General features: G+C 37.8%; 2 protein-coding genes across 3 annotated transcripts; one reads left to right on the top strand and one right to left on the bottom strand.

Annotated features, from left to right (window-relative positions):
• The first annotated feature begins 1,674 nt into the window (after positions 1 to 1,674).
• On the top strand, positions 1,675 to 7,394 carry LOC102225607 (membrane protein FAM174B-like). 2 transcript variants are annotated; one of them, XM_005798210.2, is made up of 3 exons: positions 1,685 to 2,309; positions 3,306 to 3,437; positions 4,274 to 7,394. In XM_005798210.2, exons 1-3 carry the CDS (start codon positions 2,032 to 2,034, stop codon positions 4,275 to 4,277), a joined length of 414 nt encoding a protein of 137 aa, XP_005798267.1. In that variant the 5' UTR covers positions 1,685 to 2,031; the 3' UTR covers positions 4,278 to 7,394. The 2 variants fall into 2 exon arrangements, with proteins under 2 accessions (XP_023208563.1, XP_005798267.1); XM_023352795.1 differs by lacking the exon at positions 4,274 to 7,394 and having other exon boundaries at positions 1,675 to 2,309; positions 3,306 to 3,471.
• A 1,206-nt stretch (positions 7,395 to 8,600) lies between these two features.
• On the bottom strand, positions 8,601 to 20,419 carry st8sia2 (ST8 alpha-N-acetyl-neuraminide alpha-2,8-sialyltransferase 2). Its single transcript, XM_005798268.2, has 6 exons — positions 20,025 to 20,419; positions 18,523 to 18,579; positions 16,806 to 16,940; positions 16,459 to 16,716; positions 14,232 to 14,525; positions 8,601 to 10,945 (listed from the first exon to the last, which is right to left on the bottom strand). The coding sequence occupies exons 1-6, from the start codon at positions 20,120 to 20,122 to the stop codon at positions 10,639 to 10,641; spliced, it is 1,149 nt and encodes a 382-aa protein (XP_005798325.1). The 5' UTR covers positions 20,123 to 20,419; the 3' UTR covers positions 8,601 to 10,638.
• Between the last annotated feature and the right edge of the window lie 28 nt (positions 20,420 to 20,447).

Below are 20,447 nucleotides of genomic sequence, written 5' to 3'. Positions count from 1 at the left end.
GTGATGCGATAAAAAGATCCTTATAATTTACCTCACCTATTATTAGTCATAGTGTTAATCAGTGTATATTGGATAAAACTGAATCAAATATTACCACAAAAATGACAATGGCTAATACACAATGGCTTAACATAAGGTAGTGGGTTTTTAACTGTGGTAAGAAGTACCTCTGCTTGTGGTTTTTGGGCTGCCTTTAGTAGTATCGGGAGAAATGTTGTCATTATTTATTAAACAGTTAATTGGAAACAAATTAACTGTGATGTAGACCTGATATCTATTCACTGTACTTTGAAATCCTAATATTTAGTAAGTGCTTTTTATAAAAAAAAATAAAATAAAAAGGAACCATTGTCTAAGTGGATGGATGTGCACATGTGCAGGAGTGTTATTCTAAAATCTAAAGAATTAATAATATTAAAACCTTTCAGAAAACTGAAAATTTAGCGAATTTATTGTTATTTTTCATTATTGTAGCTTTGGAAGGTCAACTTCTAGATAAATGTTCAAAGTCCATGTACTGTATACAGGAAATGCTGGTTGCATTATTATTTTGTGCTGCCACCTGGTGGCCTTGGTTAGAAAATAAACTCTATTTGGAATATATAGCGTTCCAAATAGAACTTGATAATTTGGATTTAAGCAAGAAGCATATTACGCTAATCTGAAAATTGCACAGATAGTTTGGATAAGACAAAACATCTTATCCAACAAGCTGAGACGGTTAATTTTAACGGGAACGTTATCAAAAAGTGTGATGCAAGTGTAAGTGTAATAAATACAAAATATGTCTCCTCTGGCTCTGTTTAACAATAGACGCAGGTCAATTATTAGACCTTTATGGGTCTTTTGTAGACACCGGTCTATGATTTCCTCTAATTTAATAAAAGGATTTCACTATCGTGAACTGAAAGTCTTCCCTGGGAAGCAGTGTTGTTCTCTGCTCCCTAATGGTTACACTGTTGGTGCATTCAGATGCTGTCGGAAATTTGTAAAACTCCCGTCAACCTTTATATATATATATATAAAAAATAATAATAATAATAATAATATATATATATATATATATATATATATATATATATATATATATATATATATATATATATATATATATATATATATATATATATATATATATATATATATATATATATATATATATATATATATATATATATATATATATATATATATATGCAGAGGCCTGTTTATTTTATCAACCAGAAATTACGGCTTGTTGAAGACTAAATATTTACCTTGTCACCACACATAAAGCAAGATGACAGGGAAAGAGCAAAAACCAAACAATAATCTCTTGGTTTGTATCAGCATCAACTGCTTTGAAAGACATGACAACAGCTCTATTTCAGGTTCTCATCTGCAGGTGAATAATACTTATACCAATAGTTTAAAAAAAAGTTTTGTTGTAGTTTGAGTATTTTAAGCTTGAAAGAACATTTGAAGTGGGAAAAGTTAGAAAATAATGAATTAGTGTATCATTGTATCAGGTTTGATCCAAAATGGGAAAATCCAGGTAATATTTTAAGAAATGTTTTCTTAAAAGCATTCAGCCTTGTGTAAATGTAGAAATGTCCAAGTGTTATTTGTTGTTTTAGGCTTTAAATCAACCAAAACTCTGCTCTGTGTGGCAACAGCTCAGCAGGAGTGGGGATGTACGTGACCAACTTGAAGGCAGCGCCAGCCCACATAACTCTCCTCTTCAGCACCGGGAGCAGAGGGCCAGCCCGCAGAGCTCTTCCGGAGGCGGATAATCCCCTCACCTCTACTCGCAGTTCGGGAAGGGATTTGCAATAACTCACCTATAGGAAGACACCTTCCCGAAGCTCATGCAAGTTACGACTTAAAGAGAAGCCAGGACCTGCGCACAAATGGATTTTTGCGTCTCACCTTGCGCGTTTTGGTGTATATAGATATCTGATGACTGTATAATGTAGCAGCTGCTGTTTGGGGAAAAACAAACAAACTATTGAAGCCTCTGATACCCATATAAATATTAATCATTTCGGCAGCATGTTTGTGACGCACAGTCTTGCTTTAACTTTTATTGCGGCGGCTCTCTGTCTGATCAGTGGAGAACCGCTGAATTCTTCATCTGCGACGCAGAATTCAACATCCACGTCCATCATCCTCGGCCACGATGAACCGACGAGTAAAAACGCCACGCACGGTGCCGTGGGATCCCGGATCTCACCTCTGATGACTTACCTGCCAACTCTGAAAAACGTCGTTATTTTCATCTGTGTGTTGACAGCTGCCCTCATCACATGCCTGGTCATCAAAGTGATAAGGTAGGCTTCTCCCAAGCCATTCCTGAGGCTTAGAGTGATTGCTTTCACTGTGATATACCTGGTATTATTGTGGCTGTTTTATATCCTCTGGGATATAATGTAGATGAGGAACGAAGGATTTTTAAATCAATTGTTAAATCAAAAGAAAAGCATGACAGAGATCTGTTTGTCATGTAATAGAGAAGAGCTGCTAACATGCAGCTCTTGCAAATTCATGTGTACTTTTTTAGTCATTAGGATATTTGCACTGTATTATTTAAACAGTAACGAAGGAAAAACTATTCTAAAGTAATATAACACAACATAAAATTGGTAATTAAAGTTACAGTATAATAATGCAATCAATAAATAGTTTTTTCTTTACATACAAATGAACAAAAATATGTAATAAACATTGAATAGTAATAATTTCCTATTTCATATTGCAGATAATATAGATTTGTGTGGTTCTGCACTTTATAAAGTAACTCAAGAATAATATCATAAGATAATAATATAACAAGACTGATATTAAGCTGGTTAGATCCTGTAGCAGACAGTTTTCTTTAATCAGTCAGTCAACCAAACTTAATTTGGACTTTCCGATGAGTGTAAGACAAAGAGCTCTGCAGAGGTTTAAAACAGATAAACTCTCATAAAGACACAATAAAGGTGATGATACTATAAGTAAACAAACAAAAAAAATCTGAGATAAACACCAGAGATACTAAAACATACAGACAACTCTAAAGTTTTAAGTCTAAATGATTCACGGAACAGGAAGAAGCAAATTTTAAGCAGTTTTAAAACTGTAACCCTCTAAAAATTGATGTGCCGATAAAAAAAAAAAAAATGTGTACATTATTTTGGTCATTACTTGCTACTACAATTTCCTAACGCCGGCTTAGGAAACTGTATGGTTGGGTAAGGAGGTGATTATCTGGTTTTATATAAACAGAAGCTCTGACTAAATTTAGTGCTCTAAGTTAGTCCTCTCATATGTTTTCTGTCACATAGGTCTGGCCGAAAAATCAGGAAAACGAGAAAATACGACATCATTACCACACCGGCGGAGCGGGTGGAGATGGCCCCTCTGAACGAGGAGAATGACGACGAAGACGACTCGACCCTCTTTGATGTGAAATACAGGTCGGTTCCGTTCAGATGATAGGATGCATGCATTGTTTCAACATTAAAAAAAACTAAACAGAAAAATTCTCTAGCTTTTAAATGCACACTCCGAGTTTCAGTAAGTACAAATTAGCAATTTTCTGAAGCCATGCAAAGCTGAGTGAGTTGTTCTGCTGATTTAAATAAACAAATAAACAATGAAAGGAAAGTTGGTCACAACTGAGGAATTTTAGAAGCCATGATCTTTTTTTCCCCCAACAGAAATGTGAGAATGTCCTCAAAAAAAACACATCATGCTCCTCCTACAAAGTAAACCTGAAGACAAACCTAGAATAAATTGAAGTTGTATTACTGTTTGCACTTACTTACTTTTTACTAATAGTTTTCTTGTTGTGTTATCACTGTATAAAGTGGAGTTTGCCTACATGTAAAGCAACTCGTACTTCTTCTTTGACTATGAAAGTTTGCAGATAAAATTCCTGGCATACTGAAACACTTCTACTGCCTCCTTTGTTAATCTGGATCATTTTAATTATGCAGAGGACGTTTGGAAAAGTAATATAATCCCCGATAACCATTAAAGTCAGCGCTTTTTAACATGCACTCAAATAAACATGCTTCTTTATAATTTGTAGTTCAGCTCTTCTGTTGACTTTAGGTTTCACCCTTCCGTGCTTCCAATTGTTCCTGAGCTAGACACAAATTCACTTCCTTAAAGGAAGATATGACGTCCTGTTTACCTGACATTCCTGACTTTCAAATCAGACGGGAGCCTCCGTCCTTCTCATCATGTGTTCATGTGTTATAATGAATCAAACTTCTCAGACTAAGAACAGTTTCTCCTCTCATTTCAGGTGAATCCCATGTGGGACAACTGTTGTTTTGGTAACTCCTTTTTTCCCCCCACCTCAACTAAACTTCAGCGATTTTGTCATCCAAGTGTCGTCACGTCAGCGATTTCCACTCGTGTTTTACCTACGTTGAAAATGAACAGACGCCATTTGTCTGCTGTTGTGCAAAGATTCCATCGCACTATCTAGATAACTTGCTCAGAGTTTCTAAAATAAGACGCGTCACATATCCACCAAACTTTAAGTGGTCTGGACAAACAAAATTTTTAATTTTGAATTTAATCCTTGGACGAACTTTTTAAACCTAAACTACGATATGTTAAACTAAGGTGGAGGTCGAAGGAACCAAAGTTTTTCCTCATGTCTTAACTGGAGAAAAAGTTTATTAATTATTAGTGAAGGTTTTAAAAAGATCAGAAGCACAAAGTATAATGAAGGATAGTTGCTTTGTCTATGAACCTCATAAGAATCTTGTGAGTTTTAGTATCACATTTATTTATACCAACTAATCACTTTATTGTGCATATGTACTGTTAAAGGCTTACTAACTTTTCTGTCTGCAGTGTTTGTGTTGTTTCAGATTCAGTTTTATTTTGCTGCTATCAAGCTGATGTCAGTCAGTGTTGTCAATTTTGACCTAAGAATACTCTCAGGATGTCTCTTTAAATCTGTTTGCTATGAATGTGAATGGAGTACGTTGTCATAAAGTGTGCGGGAAATGCAGCAGGTTCAGCGATTAAATACCATGACAACATGTCGCCAGTGTTACAGAGCCAAAACAAGATGAGGCTTTCTTCAGGATCCTAAAATCTGTCATGTTTAGCATAAGATTGCAATAAAGGTTCTCTCCACTCCTGTTAGTGTCAATCATGCAAAACAACAAAAACAAAAAAAGAACCTGAAGATGATTGTATCTTGTACTGCAGTAGTATAATCTCACTTTAGAAAATAAAAATTCAAACTAAAATTCTTTAGTTTGAGTATACTTTAATAATTTAGAAGAAACAAAAGTTAAATGTACTGAGAGTAAAATTCATAGCACTACAGAATAGCTATGGCTCTGCCTTGCATTTTGAATTTCACAAAATAAAAAGCTGCTAATTCTTCTTTATGCATTTGGGTCAGAGACATCACGCAAGGCACACGATTAAAGCCAATCTGCTTTAATCGCCCTTTTTTAAAATGGGTCTTGTGCCATATGTGACTTCAAATTAATCAGAGTGGAAATTTAAATGGTTATCAGAAACCTTAAGCTTCATGTGGGTGTAAATATGACGGAACATGGGTTTAATTTTCCTCATGACGAGAAAGATAAGACAGCATACGTTTCAAATCAGGCAAATGGGTTTTGATTTTTGTAAGTGGACAAATTCCTACAAGATGTTTTTATTTTTGTTGCCTCAATGGGTTTGAGATTATGCTACTGCAAGAAAATTTGACTTCGTTTTAAGGCTTTACTGATAATTATAAAGGTTGCTGCAAAAATATGGTCAAAAATGAAGCGTCTCCCTCCTTTGAAAGCTATTACTTGAGTTTAATGTGATGGGTTTGTTCTTGTCCATAATTAATGTGCTGTTTGAACAGTTACAGCTTACAGAAACACAAACCAGCTGAAGCTGCTAGCTACACTTGCTCATAAAATTTCCATTTATCCAAAATGTTTATAGAAACAAAAATACACCTTTAATAATTAACCTCCCCGAGCTAAAATCCTTGTATAAATTTAATCCAAATGTGCAAAATCTACCAAAAGCCTTTGCAAATATATTCAACAAGACTGACTCTGGATACGCTTCTACAGCTGACGTGAGTGTAGGTGACCTTCTGTTTTAATTCAAGCTGTTACTTGATAGCACACCACGCAGCCACCAACATTTCAAGTCTAACATAATTAGAAGACTTCAGCATTTTGGTCTAATGGAAAGAACACCAGAGCCAGCCTTTGACAATGGAGACTCAGCTTCTGCTTAGCTGCTCCCAAACCAGTAGAGGGCCCTCTAAAGTGAAAATTGATCTCAAAACTAGATATGCTATATCCAATATGGCTGCCATGCATATGAGATGTAGTAAAAATTGCAGGTATAAACTGTTTGGTTGGAGGGTACAACTTCTAATTGCCAACATATATTTAGTGTTTGAATGCTTCAAATGGAGGGGAATGCCTTTAGTTCGGTTTATACTGGTAGTAGAAGCTACAGCATCACAGCAGGTTTCCCACTGCTCTTTCGATTGGCAACAACAAAGCCCTCAACTTGACTTTGACAAAATTCTTTGATCTAAACAAATGTTTTATTTGGATGAAGCCTTGGTTTAAATGCTAAAACCTTTTGAGAGTTGAAAAAAAAGCTAATTTTTGAAGCTACATTTCTTCAGGATTGAAATAATTACATAAAGAAAAATAGTAGTTTGATGATTATCTTAAGTCAAAGTTTAATGTTGCTGTTCCTTCTTCTGCAATTTATTTACTTAAATAAAGTGAACTGGAATGAGGGGCCTAAATCAAATTCTGCTTAGACCAACTCTAATCTTATTTACTTTTCCTTCAAGAAAATTGTTGTCATGTTCAGAGAAAATTTAATCTGTCTTAATCCACATAGGAGCAAAAATGTATGCAGAACTATTCTTAATGTCTTCTTTAGTCTATCTTTTGTAAAATGGATATTATCATTTTTTGTTTTCCAACAATGTGCATGACCACCTCATATGTTGGTACTTTTTTTTAGTTTGGAATCATACTCTTTTCCTCTATAACCAGAAATCTGGCGAACAGCTAAATGTCTCTCAGGCTTGTACCATTGCTATTGTCACGTAATCTTTTCTTTTTCATATATATCATGTGTGTAAAATTGTGGAAAAATCCTCCTCATGCAGAGATCTTAATTATAGACATTTATTAGTTTTGAGTCATCTGCTACACAAAGTTACTCTTGTTAAAACAAATCAGTTGTGGCTGTGAAGACTTTTAAAAAAGCTGTTTAAATAGTTTTATAAGTTTCTGGAAAACAAGTTGGACACAGATGTTGTGTATAAACCGGTCTGTTTCCTCAGTTTCCATGTCTTTACAACACTCCTGGAATAAAACCCTTTTTGAAGTGTTGACTCTTTAAAGGGAGAGGCTCGAATATTTCCTAGTCTGGATCTTTTGTTACATTCACACTGTCACAACTGAGCAGTTCCACTGTCCATGAGTCCTACTAAATAGATTACAAAGATTAAAATGCGAGGCAGGACAACCATGCAAAATATAATATTTGCTGAGATTCAGACAGTAATACAAAATGACAGACACTGTACATGATGGAAAAAGTAACAAAACAGAATCTCCACATCATTCAAGGAAGAGCAACATGTTAGAAAGTGTTCAAACTGTGGCAAGCTGCAGATTCTGGGTTAATTAACCCTAATAGCATTGGTTACAGAATGTTTCTATATTTGCCAACCTCAGACAGCCTCTCACAAATAAACCTTTCATTGCTCCAGTCTACTGACGTCTCTGGCGCAACTTTCATGTCTATTCTTAACTTAATTGGTGGGGTAATAAGGCCAACATGCGAGCGAGCAGTCGCATCTCGTCAAAAAACCCCTCTAAAAAACAGTTTGTTTGTTTTTTAACAGAGAAAAGTCACATGACTGCGAGCGCATAAGAGGCATCTTGTTGGGCTGCAGAGAAGGCCCTGGAATATTTCAGATGCTTCCGCTAATTCTTTTTAATGGGAGCATTTTTGTTGAAGCAAAATACACAAGTTGATTACCAGGAATACAAAAAACAGCTTCCAGAAACCTTTTGCTGAAGCGGAACATCAGGGGAAGTACAAAAGTATTAATCAAGCCACAAAATGTTTTGTTGGCTTAACAGCCAGTACAATAAATACTTAGTGACGTAAAGAACATGTCAGCCCTCAAGTCGGAACTTTTTTGCGTATTTGTGTGTATACAGACTGTTTTCTTCTTTATAGAAATCTCAAGACGATTATAGATGCAGTGGGGAGTGTACATCACTCACATTGATCTTGATTTCCATTAATTCTGGACTATTAATTATTTATTTAAAGAGCTCTTTTTGCAGGGTGAAACATTTATACAACACAATTTTGATAAGGTCTAAAAAAAATAACTTTTACACACAAATTTACTGTGAATTCTCTTCAATCAGAATAAGGGACATTTAACGTTAACTCACCAACTATAAGTGGTAAAAACTTGAACATGAAGGTCATGTACCCGACTACTACAGTGTCACAGATTTAATGGAGCCCATCAGATTATGAACTACTTGGTATTAAAATGACCTCTTAGTCATCCTATCATGCCTCTGCTTTCATTTTTTAAAAAATGTCTCCTTTACAAACAGTATTTTATAAATTCAGCACCGCAGGGTACAAGTGACAGATTTTTCCTGTGTCTACAGGTACCTGCTGTGTTACAATACAAATAGTTGACTTTAAAATGGAATTACAGTCATTTTTCTTTGAAACAGCAGGAAAATAGCCCATTTTTGTGTCTTCTCCAAACCTGTAGTCCCAGGTATAAAACACAAACACATCAAAACTGGTATTGGAATAAATAAAGCACCACCAGCTTAATAAAAATTAAGCTTATTGGATGACTTAAACTTCAGCCAATTAATTGATTTAAAATGTAACTTATTTTAGACTTGATTAGATTTAGATAAACAATTCCAAATTGTTTATCGAACAATTCAGAATTTGTTAGATAAACAAATTCTTCTTTCTGCTAAGCTACTGTAGAAGTTTCCTGATGGCTAAAAAAGGAATTTAGTCATTCTATACCTTCTTGGGTTTTCAGATTGGTGGGCTTTTATTGATATAATAGTGGGTGTATATACATATATTTGAGCCAGTATGTATACTTATGACCTTGTATGAATTAGAGAAAATCCATAACCAAAATAATATGTGCACCTAATTATATTTTATCATTGTTGGATGATGTATAATCACTCCACCCTGAAAAAAACTGTTTAAATAATAATAATCTGACATTCATGCCGATTATCAGTTTCTGTTAGCTTCTGGCCAAAGCTGTATGCAAGACCTTTTTTTGTCATGAATCCTGAAACTTTGTATTTACAAATATGTAGGTAGGTGGTCCTTTTAATGCATTGGCATTTTTTGATTATAGGCACAGAACAGTGTCAGCTACAATTAAATATGCTAATAAATCTATCATTCTCTATAAATACTGGTATAATATTAATCAAAAGTCCCTATACAAGAAAAAGTCACATCCCTATTTAAAAAAAACACTACCTCAAGATCACAATGCTCTACCTTGTTTGAGGGTTATTGCACTGAACATCTTCAGTTACAGATTCATTTAAAGCACATTCTTGTAATTCACTTACTGTAAGAAAGTCACTGATACATTCATTTTTAAAATGCTAAGCTCTCCTTCCTAACAGCAAACAACTTCCTGTACTCACATATCTCACATGTCCAGTGCAGAAACTTCGAGGAAACTCTGCAAAATGAGTTTAGTGTTGGCTGAGCAAACATTCATATGTGAACAGCTGGCACACTGCTACTTTATCCTCACGGGAGGTACACAAAACACCGCATGCTTCCATTCAGTCATTTGGTTCTCAAGGCAACCTCATCAAATGTTGGCTCCAGTTCACTGGGGATCACTGGAATTTAAGGTGCTTTATGTGAAGTTAGAAAAGCACAAAAAAGAAATTAAAAGTAATTCCGGTTCTTTAAGAATGATAGAAATTAAGCAGCTCAGATTGGAACTTTGTACATTCTTGACCCTGATTATTTAGTGCTTCCATCTTGTGGCCCAACGAGACATCGCAAGAGCCACCAAGCAGCTGCTCATCATGCGGTGGACATGCCAGAGTTAAGATCATAGATTTAATGGAGCCCATCAGATTATGAACTACTTGGTATTAAAATGACCTCTTAGTCATTCTATCATGCTTCTGCTTTCATTTTTTTTTAAATGTCTCCTTTACAAACAGTATTTTATAAATTCAGCACCGCAGGGTACAAGTGACAGATTTTTCCTGTGTGTACAGGTACCTGCTGTGTTACAATACAAATAGTTGACTTTAAAACGGAATTAGAGTCAATTTTCTTTGAAACAGCAGGAAAATAGCCCATTTTTGTGTCTTCTCCAAACCTGTAGCCCCAGGTATAAAACACAAACCATCTGCTGCATTCGTGGAAGCTCACAAATAAACCCCCAAGAGATATCGGTTGCCATAGAAATCTCATTAAAGGTAAAATACGCTTAATGAGCCAATACAAAAGGCTGTAATTGACAGTGTTCCCATTCAGTTCTTCCTTCAAGTTTTATCAGAAAAAGCAGTAACAAGAATAACATTTTGCACAGTCAGAATCATGGCTTCAGCTGAGATCTTTCTGTGCTCCTCGGTCCAGATCACAGCTTCCCGTGTGGAGCCGGAGCGCCCCCTGTCTGTGCAAAGTGCTCAAGGTCCTGAACTCCAGGGGCATGGTGTGAGGACTGGAGCTGGATGTGTACTCGTACTTTAGAGTATCGTAGTAGTGGTATTTCACTGGCCTGCCCTGTGGGCCGAGAGGAAATGGCCAGAAGCCGTAGAGGTGGATCTCCTCACAGAAGCGAGTGGCCATCGTGTACATGAGGAGGCCAGTGGTGGGACGCTTGATGTGAACATTGTTGGTGAGCCAGTACCTGTTAACATGAGAGGTTGTTAGTTGCAGGAAGTAAAGGAAAAACGAAGCATTCATTCGAGTTTAACTTATCTGCTTAAAAGTTAGCATAAAGGTCTCTAAACTTGCATTTTGATATTTTTAATCACTGCTCCATGGATGTTACGATAAACTTAAAGATAAAAGGTTAAACTGCTAAAACTTATAGTATTTTAAGCCATTTTTTCCTATTAACTAGGGATGTTCCAATAAAATAAAAAAAATCCTAATGAAACCCAACACACAATGCTTGTTGTTTTAACATCTGTGATTTCATGTCTGCAGACAAATTAAAACATTTAAATAAAAACACTGTTATGTACCTCATAAAGTATTTAGCTTTCATTAACAATGTTTTTTGCATGACAAATTGGGCCACAAACCTTTAGTCACTTTGGCACACTTGTTCTTTAAGCTTGGTTACAGAAAGCAAGTATTTTCTAAGAGACCCATTGAAATATTGTGTGCTTAGTTTATATTTAAACAGTTAAACAAAACATCCACATTAAACTTGAAGGTTTTAGTTCAAGTGGTAAAATGTTTGTACATCACTCACATAAAGAGTCTGGGTTTTCCCCTCTGGATTCCCTGACTGCTAGTGTGAATTTGTTGCTAGTGAGCCTTCAGGCTCTCAAAATAGAGACCGTTTTGGTCTCTGTCTGCCATGTAAAAGGGACTTTGTTTTAAAAAAGCAACTCGAGACAAGGCTTTTCTGGTTTATTGCAGACCTTTGGAAAGTGACGTGTATTGTTTTAACTGTCATAGTAACAAGCCTGAAATAATGCCTAATGAATTTCATTAGTGCAGATGGTGAGTTATTGAAGGGGAATTCTGAGGTGATTTCACGTAATCATTTTTAATTCAAACATTTTTTGTTTGCATTTCTTTTCTCTATAAAATAACTAACACTGGAGGTGTTTTGCATGACTGCTGATTCCATCATTAGATGAGCTTCACTCTGATAGTGATATTCTACATCCTTCCCTCTGCGGCAGCAACTTTAACGACAGAAGGTCTCATGTCCTTTACCCTCATTTTCCCTTCTTTAAATGAAAAAGCCCATTCGTCTAGCCTTGTTGCTATCATTGCCCTCTTAATCTCTCCCAGAAGTCTCCCCACACAATTTTAAAATGTTAATATTCAGAGTAGTTAATTGCTTTTGCACCATAATAACTCAGAAAACTTTTAGTGAACAATTTGGTGAAGTTAACAGCAACTCGTTTAAATATTGAGCTGTGAGGAGGCCAAATGTTGCAGCAAAAATTTCACTGTAAGAGCATGGAGCAGAAAGCCCCGGCTTGTGTGGTTTTTTTTTTTATGCTTTTGCAATACAGAGAGTTAGTTGGAGCAGACAAAATGGCATAATTTGGTCACTGACCAGCAGAGGAGGTTAGGCATTTAACAAGGCTGGAATGATTCAGAGCAAAGTCTTGCTGAATAAAAGAGCCGAGAGCAGAAGAAAACTATTGCTGAGGGGGTTTTTGATTAAAGCCCGGAAAGACTGAAGAATGCATTTCACAATTCTCCAGGAAACAGGTGTAGAAAAAAGGGTCTGCACTCAAATGGCAGCTATGAATTAATTGATTAAATAGAAAAGCTTAATTGGATTTAAAATGTTCATCCTAATCCCTCCAAAAGCTACTGCTAACAGAAAAACACTAATTTATTAATAACATAAGCATAGTTAAAACTAATCTTTTTAGAAGCAACACATAAATGCCCAACATAATATGGTTGAAAAATGGATTTCAACTGCAGCTCAATGAAACAGGAACGTGAAAAGCCAACTGTCTGCTGCTGGCTTCCTCGGTGTGAACTGGACAGACAACATGAGGTCTATCTGTCAAAAGCTTTCATCCCGCATCTCTTGCCAGTTGCCTGGCAATCTCCTAGTGACGACAGGACCCACTGTATCCTGCTGGTTTTTTCCACCAAGATAAAGTCAGAGCATCTGAGTGCTTTGCCTCTGTGGAAATCACTGGAGCTGTGCTTCAGTCCACATTTCACAAAACCTGACGCAACTTTTACAGGGCAAGGCGCGTATTTATGCTTTGATTTAGACTGCCTAGATTGAATCTTTCAAGCTAAAGCTTTTCTTAATCAAGACTTTGAGGTTGTAAGTGAAAATGTGCAACTCTGAAAGCATTTTCCGTACGCTGGACTTTCATGATAGGTTGGACAAAGTCCTCCATCTTGATGGAGGTCTGTAATTATGCTGTCTGCCAAAATGTCTGTTTGTGAAAATCCAAATTCTGGCTCATGAGGATGTTTTGGAGATTTTAATAGAAAAACAGTACAGATTTGATGGATATTCAGTTAGCTGCCATATGTTATTTGACCACTGGGTGTCACTAAATCTAACAGATTATTGCTTCAGGGGAATTAGACATTTAGAGAATGTCCCATGTGTCTTGTCTAGGTATTTCAGGTATACCACATAGAAAAGTTGGTCACCTTCATGTGCCACAATAAAACTGAGATCTTAAGACAAAATCAAATCTGCATCCAACATTTCAACCTCAGTTCTGTAATAGTAACCTCTGTTTGTATGACCTTTGACCATTTGGATTATTTATGTCGGTGTGTGTATGAGGTGGGTGAGCGTTTGTTTAGAAATAAGTGCGTTTGTGCTGAGTATGTGAGTGAATTTGCCAGCTGGAGGTGCACAGCTGTTAGAGTGGTGAGAAGGAAGGGGGTGTACACATAAATATGCCACAGTTTTCAGATATTCAATGTAAAAAAAACTTTAAATCATGAATTATTTTCTTTATGTTTCACAATACTGCACCTTTCTATTGCATATAATCCCATTAAAATATATGTAGGCTTATGGTTGTGACATAAGAAAATAATTTGAATATCTTTGTGAGTTAAATTAGTGGTGATGGCAAAAAATATGTTCCAAAAGACAGGTTTTGTCTGCTGACTGCCTGTGAGTTCCAGATTAAAACGCACCATAAGCGGAAAAATATATTTCTTCAGCGGTACAGAAAATAATCATACTGCACCAAATGTCAAACGTCTTTGAACAACAAGGACATTAACAACGACAAACAAAAGACTGACTTTATAGGAAACAAAAATAACTAGAGGAGTTGGAGCCAAGATAAAGAAAAGAGACTGCTTCCTCGCTGACTGTCTCTGATGAGGAGCTGTAAGGTTAAAAATAGCCACCTGGGCCTGCAGATTAGAGTTTGCCAACACCCCTGATTATGCTGCTCACAGGTGCTCCCGCGAAATGCAGCAGCTGTGCTCGCATCTCATCTTACCCTCGGACAGCGTGGAGCAGACGCAGCGACGGGAACGCCGTGCGCACGTCCACAGTATGCACCAGGATGAGGCGGAGGGCCCACTCCACACGCTCCTCCCCGCCCTTCGCCATGAAGGCCGGGATCCACAGCACGCTGCCGCTGAGGTTCTGCAGGCGCTGCAGGAAACGATCCTTCCACTCGTCGCTGACCAGGTCCTGGAAGGCCCGCTGCACCACCGAGGGGTTCATGGTCACCAGGTTGGTCCGCCGGCCCACGTCCTGAGAATACTCCTCCACAGGGGCCAGGTTGCACCTTAAAACAAGAAACAAAAAGCTGATTCTCTATGACTGTAAATGGAACCAGTATCAAAAAGCTTTTCAAGGTTATAGTGAAGTCTTTTTTCTTTTTTTTTGCTCATTTTCCTCCAATTTGTGCTCCAGAAGAGCAAACCAGCTAGCCTCTTCTCTGAGGAAATGCCAGAACTCTAAACTGGTTATTATCTCAGTGGGTAAATGATGTAATTAGTCATATCTGCCAGCCACAACTCTGAAGCTGGTGTTTTTCTCACCTTTTGATTTCCATGGTGTGCAATCATAGCAAAATTTGCTCCAGGTGACACCTACTGTGGCAAAAACTGACACAAGGCAGTCATTTGAGCATAAATGTTTCTGTGCGTGTCTGTGTGCAGCTGAATCTGACAGCGGGAAATGTTACATCACGTCAACAGACAGCGAGGAAACTGCAGAAATGACCAGATTGACACGTACAGACTCACATCATTTTTAGTTAGATTTAAATAAAACGGTTTCATATCTTGGTTTGTATAATGTTTCTCATGAGGGGCCTGCTTTGAGGATTCAGTTGCTTTTGCAAATGCAAGCAGGTTTTTGAAGTAACTTTAGCCATAACTATGCAAGATGAATACACAAAACTCTCTAGTCGATATCCAGTCGTAACCCTAACCATTGTGGGCTGAGGAGGGTTTGCATAGGAAATACTCTCACAGTCCTAAAATGGAGATTTTCAATTTCTTATCGCAGTTCAAATATTTTAATTTTGATTTATTTTAATTTAACCAATCTATGATCTGTTTTCATCTTCTTACACTACAATTTAGCAATTGTAAAACATAACATGTAGGAAAAGCATTAAGAATTATGCATAAATATTCAAAAACAAGAGATTTTAAATAAATAAAATTACTTTTAACAGAAGACATTTAGGTAGTCTTGTACTGTTTCAAGCCTGCTTAATATTCAACCAGGTATCTTGTTGAGTGAGAAATTGGTATGCAAACACTGTTGCTGCTCTGTACCTGATACCTCAAACGCCATCAACCTACTTTGTATAGAAACCAAGCGAAGGCAGAGACCTATATATAGCTGAGACATTATCTTCTCATCTCATGTGTGAGTGCCAAACCAAATTCCTTAGCTCTTCAAAATGACACGTTTCCTGTTCGCTGCTTTCAGCCAGTGATTATCACAGAGATTTGATATTATTATCATGCATCTGGAAAGTAACCATGACCCCTCCACATCAGCATGCATATATAGGGAGCAGAGCCCGTGTCTACACACAGAAAACGTGCACACAGAATCTGAAACAGTCATTCTGCTTGCTTCTCTATTTATGCACCATCTTTAAAAGTGGCTGATTTATGAGAGGGAGTTTTTCGCTACCTCCGCATGTTCCGTTAGATCCGATCTAACTCTGTCCAGAATCACATTTTTTTGTATCTGCTATCGCAGCAAGGCTGAAAACGGGTGTATTTTTCTTCCAGAGCCAGCTGGAAATGGTGATACATAAATCACACAAACACAGAACAGGCTGATGCAGGGGTGGACAATCCTAGTACTCGAGGGCCGGTGTCCTGCAACTCTTAGATGTCTCCCTGGTCCAGCACACTTGAATCCAATAGCTGAATCACCTCCTAAGTGCAGTCCTGCTAATGATCTCATTGTTTGACTCAGGTGTGTTGAAGTCGAGATGCATCTAAAAGTAGCAGGAGTCCGGCCCGCCAGGCCTGGAGTTGCCCACCCCTGGGCTGATGGCTTCACAAACACAGCCCCATTTGGAAATCAGAGCAAGAAGCAGGAAAGAGTCATAAGAGTTTCCCCGAGAAGTACATCATGCTACTGGAGGACTGAAAACTGTTTAACAAGTCTATTTTATCCATATTTGAGCATTTGGGTTAATACATTTCAGTTAATGCAGTTTTAGCTTAAAAACACAATCTACCCACCTGATAACAAAATCATGAGAGTCGATTTCTGGTCCGCAGCTGCTGTTCAGCAGGATCCCAGAATTCCCCACGATGGCGCAGCGCCTGTGATACTGGTTTTTCATCGGCGATGCGGTTGGCAACAGACGATAGAGATTCTCCGAGATGTTTGTGGTGCTTTGACGATCAAACACATAGTGGATGATGTCTCCTGGCTTCAGCGTGCCCTTTAGAATTGAGATGTCTCTCTCTGGGTCGAGGAATCTGAGAATATTCTTTCTGCGAATAGGAGAAAACAGGGCCTTCCTTAAAAGACTAGTCTCAGCGGACCTTGAAGAGGAAAGTCGTGACGAGGGATCAGAACCTACCTGATGAGGTTGGAGAGCGTCTTGTTAAAGGCCCAACTGTTTGACGGGTGTTTGGTGGTGTCGTTACAGGTTGGAGGATGAGGATATTTGGCAATTGTTGTTATCGCAGTCGGATCTGTGTGTGCTGCCGCCTTTCTAAGTTAAAGAAAGAAAGGAAAACAATGACCTTTAAAAGTCTGATAACTGAGTCTGGTTATTCTGTACAAATTATGCAGCTGTTCTTTATTGTCACAGGAACAAAACAGGTCTTCATGTTGGACAAAACATTAAATATTGATAAAATATATTTTTGCATACCCTGTATTTTCTTGAAATTTCTATCTTGTTTTAGTTTTATAGCTTTTAGAGAATATAGAAATATTAACCCAAAATATTGGGTTAATATATTACCCAATATAGCCTCTCTTTTTCAGGAGAGAAAGAGAGGCTCTTTCTCTCCTGTTGTGCCATGAGTAGCCTTAGTCATAGTTTTGTTTAAAATAGACCACAGGATATCTGGTATGCGGTATGTTTTTTTTGTTTTTTTTTCAAATAAGCATTTGAGAATTTTCTTTTAGCTCCTTTGAGGAGATTAGTAAAGTTCAAGCAGATTTGTTCAGTTTATTCTTGGAATTTCTACCACTTATCGTCTTAATATGTCTGGATATTGATAGCAGTCAGTTTACGTTTCTAACACATTCAAAACTGAAGTGTTGCTGAATGAAACACTCCAAAGTTTATTCAGCATTATTCTTCCTACAGATGTATCTCATTGACAGTGCTGTGTGACACATAGCTGGATATTTTTATCAGCTGCCTTAAAAAGTTACAACACACCCACTGTCAATGACTCACTGTGTTATCAAGGCTGCAAAGAACTCTTAAACGTCACACACACACACAGACCATTTGGGTCTACAGGTATGTGGGCATCTGCAGTTCAATAATCTAGAATATCATTTAAAAGTTAAACCATTTAAGTCAGTTCAAAAAGAGAAACGCATATTTTAAGCTTTAATTTGCTCTTGTTTTGGTGGGTATCATTCATAGTGAATGAAAATCTAAAATTCTGTTTCTCATAAAATTAAATAAATGTTTCTCATAAAATTTAAATATATCAAACTAGGTAAATGGGAAATGGGACAGCAAATGATGTTTTGTTGTCTGTGGTTCAGTAATGCAAATAATGTAATAATTGTGGCCCATGTTCTGGATATGTCTGTGTGTCTCTATCTCTCCAACTACAGTTCTTGCTTTGTGAATATATCCTGAACACATGAGTTGACTTTGCTTTACAATCCTCTCAAGCTTGCAGTTATCGCTGCTGCTTGTACACCTTTTCTACCATACGTTTTACCTTCCACTAAACTTTCACTGGTATGCTGACACGTAGTCAGCTTCTTTGGCAATGAACTTTTCTGGCTTAACTTTCATTGCGGTGGGTGCTGGTCAGTTTTCACCCTGACTTTCTTTTAGCTATACCATGTTTCTGCACAAAAAACTATTTTATTGACCTTATATAACCTTCAAATTTCCCAAGAAACAACATTTTGAGTTTTCATTGGTTGTAAGTCATCATCATTCAAGCAAAGAGAAATAAGTACTTGAAATATGACACTGAAATGAACCTATGTAGGATTTTTTTCCTTTTCTTTTTTGGAAATTACTTAGTAAAATCAGTACATGGGAGATGCTCTTGAATATGACTTATTACATGTAAAAAGATAAGATTTCTGACCTGTGAGGTTTCGGAACTAGCTGGTGAACGTTGGTTTTCTTCGTGAGCCCAATTTTTCTGAGGGTGGGAAAGAGATTCAGACTGAATAACAATTCACTCCAGGCAGCTCATATTCACACTTTTACATCCAAGGTCTTGACTGGATTCAGCATTTGCTGCTTCTGAAGTGAGAGTGAAGGTGAAAAGAACTCTTCTGGGTTTCATTTCACTTTGAGAAACCCACTGTGAGCCCATTTGCTGATGTAATAAGGAGAAATCTGGCCTTAATGGAACCTTATTAAAGTTGAGGGGAGGTTTTCTTTTTGCAGGGAAGTGAGCAGGCTTTCTCCAGAGACCCTAAACACCTCCTCCATCATGCATTTACTGTAAATATGCAGCATGTGCACTCAGGTTTTCCACCATCAGGCACTTCTGAAAAACCATGACCTTGATCACATCTGACAAGTTCATGTCAATCTGACAGAATCAGTCTAAATGCAGGAGTGATGAAGTCCCTGATCGTTTTTCCAGTCCTGGTGGCCTATAAACGATCTACTATTAAACTGCATTTATGCAGAGTTGGTTCTGGTTCTTCTCCCTCAGTGAATTACAGACCAATGTGACCTCATTACAAAATGAGCCACAGCCGGGTAACTAAGTTATAAACAAGAAATGCTCTTGCTAAAGGGAAAAGAAAATGTGAGGAATAGAAAGTGTCACACAAAAAGCAAAAGGGATAAATAATTTATTATTATTATTATTATTATTATTATTATTATTATTATTATTATTATTATTATTATTATTATTATTATTATTTATGACCACCAAAATAAATAAATAAATAAAAAAAGATTTCTTGCAGGTCAAGTGCATGGGGGGGAAACATGGATGTGATCTGGAGTGATTCTACTGCACTGCTCAGAATTTCAAAATCTGACTGAAAATAAAATAAGAAAACGTTTTTTATATGTTTGCAGTCTGGTTTTCCTTCCTGTTCAATGTCTCTCTCGCACACACACACACACACACACACACACACACACACACACACACACACACACACACACACACACACACACACACACACACACGCACGCACGCACGCGCACACCCACACATGCAGTTTCTCAATTTCAAAGCCTCTATGCACACTCATACAGTGGAAATGTATCCTACATCCCGCATGCTGCAAGACAAATAGCCAAATCCTTGGAGACCCGGACAAGCAGACAGGCAAGCAGGCGGGCTGCTGTAGGAGCAGCTGCACACCACTGTTACAAATCTGGGGGGGGGGCTCAAAATTTAACTCCAAACTTCAATCAGTTCATGAAAGTAACTCGCTTTGTGAGTGTTGTTACCCCAACCACCCCCATCTTTTCCTCCCCCCATCGCTTTTCTCCCCTCATTGATTCTTCCTCCATGCACCCCAGATAGATTAGATCTAACCTGCCGGGCTGCAAACAATAGGCACCCAGAGAGCGGGGATACACTGATTGGATGAATTACGCTGGGCTACTTACGCGCTTTCTTTTTCCACTTCTGCAATATCATCAATTATCAAAAGCACAACCAGCAGCGCTAGAAAGCCGAACAGCAGAGAGCGGAATACAGGCGGCATGGCTGAAGGGTGGTGGGCTGCAGCCGCCGGCCCGGGAGTCCCTCTTCCTCTCCTCCTTCTTTCCTCCCTTCCTTCCAGCGAGCTCCGCGTTACATCCACCTCCTCTTAGTTCCCATCTGTTAACCCAGGACTCGCTCTGTCATATTTTTTCCCTTTCTCTCTCTCTCTTTGTTCTTATCGGACACTCCCCTGAGTGAGACGTGGTCCTTCTCTCTCCTCCGATCCTCCTCTTCCTCCTCGGATGTTGGTTGCGCTTCTGTCTCCCGACGGGGCGATGTGCCGCTGCAGTCTCCCGTTGTCTCAATTCCCCCAGTGAAACTTTGAA

The sequence above is a fragment of the Xiphophorus maculatus genome, chromosome 2, assembly GCF_002775205.1.
Source record: "Xiphophorus maculatus strain JP 163 A chromosome 2, X_maculatus-5.0-male, whole genome shotgun sequence".
Lineage (NCBI taxonomy): Eukaryota > Metazoa > Chordata > Actinopteri > Cyprinodontiformes > Poeciliidae > Xiphophorus > Xiphophorus maculatus.
The sequence above is the reverse complement of the archived record's forward strand: the minus strand, read 5'-3'. Positions and strand labels throughout refer to the sequence as shown.

Excerpts from the sequence above, each read along its gene's own strand:
- LOC102225607 (XM_023352795.1), top strand. The coding sequence starts at position 2,032 with ATGTTTGTGACGCACAGTCTTGCTTTAACTTTTATTGCGGCGGCTCTC. Across the intron at positions 2,310-3,305 it reads CTGGTCATCAAAGTGATAAG|GTCTGGCCGAAAAATCAGGA; the intron begins GTAGGCTTCTCC and ends TCTGTCACATAG.
- st8sia2 (XM_005798268.2), bottom strand. The coding sequence starts at position 20,122 with ATGCCGCCTGTATTCCGCTCTCTGCTGTTCGGCTTTCTAGCGCTGCTG. Across the intron at positions 18,580-20,024 it reads GAAGTGGAAAAAGAAAGCGC|AAAAATTGGGCTCACGAAGA; the intron begins GTAAGTAGCCCA and ends TCCCACCCTCAG. Across the intron at positions 16,717-16,805 it reads ACGCTCTCCAACCTCATCAG|AAAGAATATTCTCAGATTCC; the intron begins GTAGGTTCTGAT and ends TCCTATTCGCAG.